The sequence below is a fragment of the Stomoxys calcitrans genome, chromosome 2 (genome assembly GCF_963082655.1).
Source record: "Stomoxys calcitrans chromosome 2, idStoCalc2.1, whole genome shotgun sequence".
Lineage (NCBI taxonomy): Eukaryota > Metazoa > Arthropoda > Insecta > Diptera > Muscidae > Stomoxys > Stomoxys calcitrans.
Genome location: NC_081553.1, coordinates 173970697 through 173980878, shown reverse-complemented (window position 1 = coordinate 173980878; position 10182 = coordinate 173970697). Strand labels below are relative to the sequence as shown.

The 10182-nt window shown below is 38.4% G+C and overlaps 1 protein-coding gene across 1 annotated transcript; it reads left to right on the top strand.

Moving 5' to 3' along the window:
- The first annotated feature begins 242 nt into the window (after nucleotides 1–242).
- LOC106094457 (protein Fer3) lies at nucleotides 243–1138 on the top strand. Its single transcript, XM_013261672.2, has 2 exons — nucleotides 243–537; nucleotides 601–1138. Exons 1-2 carry the CDS (start codon nucleotides 405–407, stop codon nucleotides 1071–1073), a joined length of 606 nt encoding a protein of 201 aa, XP_013117126.1. The 5' UTR covers nucleotides 243–404; the 3' UTR covers nucleotides 1074–1138.
- Nucleotides 1139–10182: the final 9044 nt, after the last annotated feature.

Below are 10182 nucleotides of genomic sequence, written 5' to 3'. Positions count from 1 at the left end.
AAATTCTTAAAAATTTAATGCAAATCTCCCTTATATTCAAAAATTTCCTATTAGCCAATCAAAATCGTTGAAACTGTTACCAATTGGAATGTCACAATGGCGTATGCAATTCAGGGTGTTTTTCAGCATTCACATTGGGGTTGAAATATATTCCAACAAGGATATGAAAACACATCTACAAAGATATAAAAGAAGCTGAAGTAGAAAAATCCAAATTCAATTAAACAGAAACTTCCAAACAGAAAGGACATTTTGCCAATTGCATTAAAGGACATTACAATTTTAAGCATACTGGAATTTTTATCTACACAAAAATAAAAATTGGAATACAACATTGAAATACAGAAAAGCTTAAAAAAATATTTTTGTGAAGTGTTTGAAATAGAATTTATTGAATTAAAAATATGCAACATCACCCGGTATCAGGATATATGGCGGAATTGCCTTACCAACCTTTGTGGGCTCAAGATGCACCGCCACCTCCATCTATGGTTCCCTATCAGAATCTTATTGCTGGATTTCCATGCTCAGAATTGGGTATGTATTTGAGAAAAAAGTAATTAGTTTTGAAACTATTAACAAATCTTATCTTATTTCCAGCTTTGTGGCAACGTTCACAAGTCAGCGGCTTGGTTCCACCTCATTCAAATTCCAATTCTCGCCAAGATGGCAATAAATCAGGTGTTTCTTCCTCATCGCACTCCAACCCTAATAAGAAGGTTCGTAGGCGCACTGCCTCCTTGGCCCAAAGACGTGCGGCTAACATTCGCGAACGCCGCCGCATGCTCAACTTGAATGAAGCCTTTGATAAATTACGTCCCAAGGTTCCTACTTTCGCCTATGAGAAGCGTCTTTCGCGCATTGAAACTTTGCGCTTGGCCATCACCTATATTGGATTTATGACGGAGCTTTTAAATGGCACTCCACCAAATACGCCCAAATCTCAAACATCAGATCCCTATGGCAGTATGAATGGTCATCATCATCACCATTCCGCTGCCATGGCGCATCATATGCACCCGTCGGCTTATCAAAGAGATTATGTATCGCCATACGGTCATACCCTAGCTTAAGGGGAAATCGTTTATTGTTAATCTTTCTTTTGGTATTTTTTGATATATGTGTAACATTATTTTGTAGAATTTTATTTAATAAAATTAACAAATATTGGCTTTGAAAATTAATACTTATATTTATAAATTAAAAAAATTAAAATGATTATCGCTTACAATTCGCAACGAATGGAAGTTACATACCCTTCATCATGGATCGAATTTATCGAGATCTTTTCCCGGTATCTCTTTTTACGCAACAAAGGATGCAAGAAAACCAGTAAGCAAAGGTAAAAGTCGGGCGGTACCGACTATATAATACCCTACACCACCTAGTGCATGTAGTACTTTTTATATGTAGAACTTATCTGGAAATCTAGTCAGACTTTAATTTAGATACCAATACATATATATGGGAGCTATATCTAAATCTGAAACGATTTTTATGAAATTTCGCACACATATGGAGACGTCAAATAAAACACCCCATGCCATCTTTTGTAAAGATCGGTAAAAAATTGTGGCTTCTACAGCCTTAAACGGCCATATCGGATGAAAGATATATTGGGTTGCCCAAAAAGTAATTGCGGATTTTTTATATAGTCGGCGTTGACAAATTTTTTCACAGCTTGTGACTCTGTAATTGCGTTCTTTCTTCTGTCAGTTATCAGCTTTTACTTTTAGATTGCTTTAGAGAAAAAGTGTAAACAAGTAAAAGCGTGCTAAGTTCGGCCGGGCCGAATCTTATATACCCTCCACCATGGATCGCATTTGTCGAGTTCTTTTCCCGGCATCTCTTCTTAGGCAAAAAAAAGGATATAAGAAAAGATTTGCTCTGCTATTAGAGCGATATCAAAATATGGTCCGGTTTGGACCACAATTAAATTATATGTTAGAGACCTGTGTAAAAAGTCAGCCAATTTGAATAAGAATTGCGCCCTTTGTGGGCTCAAGAAGTAAAATAGAGAGATCGATTTATATGGGAGCTGTATCGGGCTATAGACCGATTCAGACCATAATAAACAGGTATGTTAATGGTCATGAGAGAATCCGTCGTACAAAATTTCAGGCAAATCGGATAATAATTGCGACCTCTAGAGGCTCAAGAAGTCAAGATCCCAGATCGATTTATATGGCAGCTACATCAGGTTATGAACCGACTTGTACTTTATTTGACATATTTGTTGAAAATAACAATAAAAAACGTCTTGCGAAATTTCAGCCAAAACGGATAGAAATTGCGCCCTCTAGAAGCTCAAAAAGTCAAATCCCCAGATCTGTTTATATGACAGCTATATCAGGTTATGAACCGATTTGAACCATATTTGGCAGAGTTATTGGATATCATAACAAAATACTACGTGCCAAAATTCATTTAAATTGGATAAGAATTGCGCACTCTAGAGGCTCAAGAAGTCAAGACCCAAGATCGGTTTATATGGCAGCTTTATCAGGTTATGAACCGATTTGAACCATACTTGGCACAGTTGTTGGATATCATAACAAAATACTACGGGCCAAAATTCATTCAAATTGGATAAGAATTGCGCCATCTAGAGGCTCAAAAAGTCAAGACCCAAGATCGGTTTATATGACAGCTATATAAGGTTATGGACCGATTTGAACCATACTTGGCACAGTTGTTGGATATCATAACAAAACACTTTGCGCAATATTTCATTCCAATAGGATAAGAATTGCGCACTCTAGGGGCTCAAGAAGTCAAGACCCCAGATCGGTTTATATGGCAGCTATATCAGGTTATGAACCGATTTGAACCATACTTGGCACAGTTTTTGGATATCATAACAAAACACGTCGTGCAAAATTTCATCCCAATCGGATAAGAATTGCGCACTCTAGAGGCTCAAGAAGTCAAGACACAAGATCGGTTTATATGGCAGTTATATCAAAACATGGACCGATATGACCCATTTACCATACCAACTGACCTACACTAATAAGAAGTATTTGTGCAAAATTTCAAGCGGCTAGCTTTACTCCTTCGGAAGTTAGCGTGCTTTCGACAGACAGACGGACGGACGGACGGACATAGCTAGATCGACATAAAATTTCACGACGATCAAGAATATATATACTTTATGGGGTCTCCGACGAATATTTCGAGTAGTTACAATCAGAATGGCGAAATTAGTATACCCCCCATCTTATGGTGGAGGGTATAAAAAAGTATATTTGATTAAAGTTCATTCTAAGTTTTATTAAAAATGCATTTACTTTCTTTAAAAAAATCCGCAATTACTTTTTGGGCAACCCAATATATGGGAGCTATATCTAAATATGGATCGATTTTCATAAAATTTTCCACACATATTAGGACGTCAAATACAACACCTCGTGCAAAATATTTTAAAAATCGGACTAAAACTGTGGCTTCTACAGCCATAAAAGTCCATGTCGGATAAAAGATATATATGGGAGCTATATCTAAATCTGAACCGATTTTTATGAAATTTTGCACACATATGTAGACCTCAAATAAAAAACCATATGCCAAATTTTGTGAAGATCGGACAAAATTTTTGGCTTCTACAGCCTTAAAAAGCCATATCGGATAAAAGATATATATGAGAGCTATATCTAAATCTGAACCCATTTTTTTCAAAATCAATAGCGTCTGTCCTTGGGGCAAAAAAAGTGACATGTGCAAAATTTCGTGACAATCGAGCAACAATTACGACCTGCACTTTGATTGCAAGAATACATGGACTCACACTATAATACCCTGTACCACAGTGGTGGTGCAGGTTATAAAAATTGCTCTGCTATTAGAGCTTTATCAAGTTATGGTCCCACTCGGACCATAATTGAATTGGATGCTGGAGACCATAGTACACTCAAACAAATTTGTTATTCAAAACGGTAAAACTGTGTGCCAAAACAACAGTTTTTGCCTGCTGAAAATGGGAAAAACAGAAATTATGCTGTTTCAACTAACAATATCTGCTGTTTTGAGTACACAAGTCTGCTGAAAAAAAATTTTATACTGCTTTTTATAGTTGCCTGCTACATGTTTTGATTACTTAAGGGTTTTTTATACCCACCACCGAAGGATGGGGGTATATTAATTTTGTCATTCCGTTTGAAACACATCGAAATATCCGTTTCCGACCATATCTATATATAAAATTCAATTTGTGTTTGTTTGTTTGTATGTTTAGACTCAACAAGCAAGAGCGTGCTAAGTTCGGCCGGGCCGAATCTTATATACCCTCCACCATGGATCGCATCTGTCGAGTTCTTTGCGCAGTGTTTCTTTTTAGGCAAACAAAGAATAATGAATATGGACGGAGGAGGAGGAGGAACAATATCAAGTTATAGTCCGATTCGGGGCTCAAGAAGCAAAATCGGGAGATCGGTTCATATGGGAGCTGTGTCAAGCTATAGATCGATTCAGACCATATTGCACACATATGTTGAAGGCCATAGGAGAAGCCGTTGTACAAAATCTGTGCTAAATCGGGTAAGAATTGGACTCTCTAGAAGCTCAAGAATTCAAGATCCCAGATCGGTTTATATGGCAGCTATATCAGGATATGGACCGATTTGGACCACACTTCGCATAAATGTTGGAAGTGATACCAAAACTCCACGTCCAAAATTACAGCCAAATCGGATAGGAATTGCGCCTTCTAAAAGCTCAAGAAGTCAAGACCCAAAATCGGTTTATATAGCAGCTATATCCGGTTATGTACCGATTTGAACCATACTTCGCACAGTTGTTGGAAGTGATATCAAAACACTATGTGCAAAATTTCAGTCTAATCGGATAAGAATTGCGCCCTCTAGAGGCTCAAGAAGTCAAGACCCAAGATCGGTTTATATGACAGCTATATCCGGTTATGTACCGATTTGAACCATACTTCGCACAGTTGTTGGAAGTGATATCAAAACACTATGTGCAAAATTTCAGTCCAATCGGATAAGAATTGCGCCCTCTAGAGGCTCAAGAAGTCAAGACCAAGACCAAGATCGGTTTATATTACAGCTATATCCGGTTATGTACCGATTTGGACCATACTTCCCAGAGTTGTTGGAAGTGATATCAAAACACGTCGTGCAAAATTTCATTCCAATCGGATAAGAATTGCGCACTCTAGAGGCTCAAGAAGTCAAGACCCAAGATCGGTTTATATGGCAGCTATATCAAAACATATACCGATATGGCTCATTTACAATACCAACCGACCTACACTAATAAGAAGTATTTGTGCAAAAATTCAAGCGGCTAGCTTCACTCCTTCGGAAGTTAGCGTGCTTTCGATAGACAGACGGACGGACATGGCTAGATCGACATAAAATGTCGCGAGACATAAAATGTTTCAGACGAATATTTCGAGTAGTTACAAACAGAATCCTATGGTGGAGGGTATAAAAATGGGTAAACCGATTACCTTAAAATTTTCACAGATTGTGTAGGTTGGTCTGGAAGGAAACATAGGCTATATAATTTTTTGTTATCGGGAGGTGGGCGAACCCTCCCCCTCACCACAAAATACTACCCAGAATAAAGGTGGACCGATCAGAACAATATTGGATTCAAATGAAAGATATTCATGATTAGAGTACGAATTTCATAATAAAAGTTGAGTCCAAGTAACTGAGCGGCCGCCCCAGCCCGGAAACCCCTTAAAATAGGTTTATTTGACGATCATGACAATATGGGACTCAAATGAAAGGTATTCGGGAGTAGATTTCGAATCTGACATACAAAATCAGATCGAAGTATAGGGGGTCACACCACCCCTCAAAAACCAAAAATTGGCTGAACCGATTTTCTTAAACTTTTCATAGATTGTGTACGTTTGTCGCGTCAGCGTCATAGGCTACAGTGGCACGAATTCGATATCCGAAATCAGGGCGAAGTGTCCCCACCCTGAAAGATATTAGAAAGTTTAAGAAGGCTCCGCGGAGTGGGCCCGGGTCGGCTTGTAAAGTTTTTATATTCTTAATCAGCAGAAAAATCTAAGACGATCTAGCCATGTTCGTCCTCTGTCTGTTGAAATCACGCTACTGTCTTTAAAAGTAGAGATATTGAGTGGAACTTTTGCACAGATTTTTATTTGGTCCACAAGCAGATTAAATTCGAAAATGGGCTATATCGAACTATATCTTGGTATAGCCCCCATATAGACCGATCCGCCGATTTTGGGTCTTAGACCCATAAAAGCCACATTAATTATCCGATTTTACTGAAATTTAGGACAGTAAGTTATGTTAGGCCCTTCGACATCCCTCTTCAATTTGGCCACGATCGGTCTAGATTCGGATATAGCTGCCATATAGACCGATTCTCGATTAAAGGTTTTGGGCCCAAAGAATCTACATTTATTGTCCGTTTTTGCCAAAATTCGGGACAGTGTGTTGTGTTAGGCCCTTCGACATCCTTCTTCAATTTGGCCCAAATCGGTCCAGATTTCGATATAGCTGCCATATAGACCGATCTCTCGATTTAAGGTTTTGGTCACATAAAATGCGCATTTATTGTCCGATGTCGACGAAATTCGGGACAGTGAGTTAAGTTAAGCCCCTTGACATACTGCAATTTGGCACAGTCGGTCGAGATTTGGATATAGCTGCCATATAGACTGATCTCTCGGTTTTAGGTTTTGGGGCCATAAAAGCGTATTTATTGTCCGATGTCGCCGAAATTTCGGACAGTGAGTTGTGTTTGGCTCTTCGACATTTTTCTGAAACTTGGCCCAAAGCGGTCCATATTTGGATATAGCTGCCATTAGACCGATATCTTAATTTTAAGTCTTGGCCCCATAAAAGGAGCATTTATAATCCGATTTCACTGAAATTTTACACAGTGACTTATGTTAGGCTTTTCGGCATCCGTGTCGTAGAGTTAATATGCAGATATAAGACAGACCTAAATAACTTTAGATATTGCACTGCATGATGGAATCATGGCATTATTCGATTAATTTGACTGATCCATATTCATTTAAAAGATTGTTAACGTAAGTCCTCTGACTTAAAGACCCATATAATGGGCAACTTTTCCAGGATTGTTTATTCAAAATATTCTTTAACAAATTCTATGTATATTATGTCTTCTTCGTTTGTACTTGCCACCAAAATGTCCAACCAATGTAAACCAAAACGTAGGTTAACCTTAGACTTCTCTTTACAAAAATACAGACTCTGCGTGTCCAATTCCCCGTTCCCTTGAAAAGTTTAACCTCAGCAATACTTAGTCCACCAACCATTCCCCCCAAAAACCCATGGTTCCTAGATAAAAATCACTTCAAATCCACCTGCCATCAGAAGGACCTTTGGTGCCGCTGAAGCTGACTTGCAATGAAGGAGATCTATCTACAGAAACCCAAACCTAGTCACGGCCTAGATTTCCAACATTATTGGGTTATCCTCGTCTTCGGAGTCCACCTGGAGTTCATAAGCATTTCATTAATTTGATCTTGTGAAGATGAATTTTCTTCCACATCCAGGTACCTTTGAGATAACAGTGGCACCACTATTCCTCAGAGTGCAGTGTGGGTAGCTACTCCTTTGATGCTTTCCCAGCTGCTGGCGACCTTCTGGGTTTCTTCCAAATAAACGATCCACCCACCCAGGCAAAATATTATAAGGACAATGACTGTTTTTCAACAAGAATTTAGGTATGCTGTTGGACTCTGTTGTTATTGCAGCTTACTGATGTCTAGCTTCTGTGTTGTGTAAATGTTTTACCAATGCTGGCGTCAGAAGCCGCTATCTTCAAGGTCATCATGTTCTGCTTACTACCCTAGTAACTGAAAATATCTTTTTTGAAATTATGAAATATGAATCGCTTCTCGGCATTCTCAAGTGAAAGAAGATTAGAAAGTTTTTCGTACAAAAGTACACTTTGGATAACGACACAAATCTCGATTAAGACAGCATTCACCTGACAGTAATCCCTTAAATACAAACAAACAATACACAGCATTATGCACTTGTTACTTTTTTGTTCCGTTTTTTTTTTTTTTCAAGCTTGAAAGACTACTTTTTACCAACCATCAACAAAACTATACTAATTGTCCGGAACCAAAACGAAATAAAATCAGAGTTGCATCCATTTGGGAACTTCATCACCTGGCTCGGCTAGAACATTCAACCCTCAATCTGCTATGCCTGTTTTACTAAGCTAGTTGAAGAAAAATTATATTAATAAGCGTAAAATTATAATTATTTTTGTCCATGTGGATATTGCATAAAATTGCAAGGAAATGTGTTTCAAATGGCTTGGTGAACCTTTCAAAGGGGGATGAAATAAAACCATTTTGCGTATCAGTGCAGAAAGTCAGAGGCGAATTCTCGTTGCCGCTGTCAGTCAACATATTGTTTAGGTTATTTATCGTGTTAAAGACTTTACGCATCTCGTAAAGTGTTTTGCTTCGGACACACCGCCGTTGTTGATTCGATTTTATGCTCCCAAATGTTTAGGAAAATTGATTTTGGATTAAGGGGTGCGAGTTTTGTGGTTAGATTTGTCTAGAGTGTTGTGTAACTTGTATAGCAATGTTCATTTACAGGTTTAACCATCAAGTAAAGCATGATTTTTTTGCATGACCTTTCGACAATTTTGGCTTGAGAGAAAAAATTTATTCAAATTTTGTATTTGGACAAAAGAAGATGGACTGGGTCCACATTGCATAAAAATAGAAGCTAACAAGTAAAAAGGTGTTAAGCTCGGCAGGGCCAAACTTTGGATACCCACCACCTCGGGTATATATGTAAACCACCTTTCGTCAAAATCCAGTGAAAAATGCATACCTTATGCCCCATAGCAGCTATATCGAAATATGTTGGATCAAATACTTATAAGTACAAGTCATTGTTCAATTGTGTATAAAAAATATTGGTATTTTAAGTAGCTATATCTAAAAATAAACCGATCTGAACTTTATTCGACACGGATGTCGAAAAGCCTTACATAAGTCACTATGTTAAATTTCAGTGATATCGGATAATGAATGCGCCTTTTATGGCCCCAAAACCTTAAATCGAGAGATCTATCTATATGGCAGTTATACCCAAATCTGAACCGATTTGAGGCAAATTGAAGAATAAAGTCGAAGGGCCTAACACAACTCACTGTCCCAAATTTCGGCGACATCGGACAATAAATGCGCCTTTTATGGGCCCAAAACCTCAAATCGAGAGATCGGTCTATATGGCAGCTATATCCAAATCTGGACCGATCTGGGGCAAATTAAAGAAGGATGGCGGAGGGCCTTACACTTCAGCAAAATCGCATAATAAATGTGGCTTTTATGGGCCTAAGACCGTAAATCGGCGGATCGGTCCATATGGCAGCTATATCCAAATCAGAACCGATCTGAGCCAAATTGACGAAGGATGTCTAAGGGCCTAACATAACTCACTGTCCCAAATTTCAGCAAAATCGGATAATAAATGTGGCTTTTATGGGCCTTAGACCCTAAATCGGCGAATCAGTCTATATGGGGGCTATATCAAAATATAGTCCGATATAGCTCATCTTCGAACCTAACCTGCTTATGGACGAAAACAGAATCTGCGCCAAATTCTAGCTCAATATCTCTATTTTTAAAGATGGTATCGTGATTTCAACAGACAGACGGATGGACATGGCTAGATCGCCTTAGATTTTTACGCTGATCAAAGTAATAAATATATATTTTATAGGGTCGGAAATGAATATTTCGATGTGTTGCAACCGGAATGAAAAATTGAATATACCCCATCCTTCGGTGGTGGGTATAAAAATTTCCAATGGCTCATGCACAATTCTTAGATATTAAAAGGAGAAAAGAAACGAATATTATTATACCCTCCACCATAGGATGAGGGTATACTAATTCCGTCATTCTGTTTGTAACACCTCGAAATAAGCGTCTGAGACCCCATAAAGTATATATATTCTTGCTCGTCATGTCATTTTAAGTCGATCTTGCCTTTTCCGTCAGTCTGTCCGTCCGTCCAAAGCACGCTAACTTTCGAAGGAGTAAAGCTTGCCGCTTGAAATTTTGCACAAATACTTCTTATTAGTGTAGGTCAGTTGGGATTGTAAACGGGCCACATCGATCCATGTTTCGATATAGCTGCCATATAAACCGATCTTGGGTCTTGACTTCTTGAG

Coding starts and splice junctions, on each gene's coding strand:
- LOC106094457 (XM_013261672.2), top strand. CDS start 405: ATGCAACATCACCCGGTATCAGGATATATGGCGGAATTGCCTTACCAA. Junction 538..600: donor ATTTCCATGCTCAGAATTGG/GTATGTATTTGA, acceptor TCTTATTTCCAG/CTTTGTGGCAACGTTCACAA.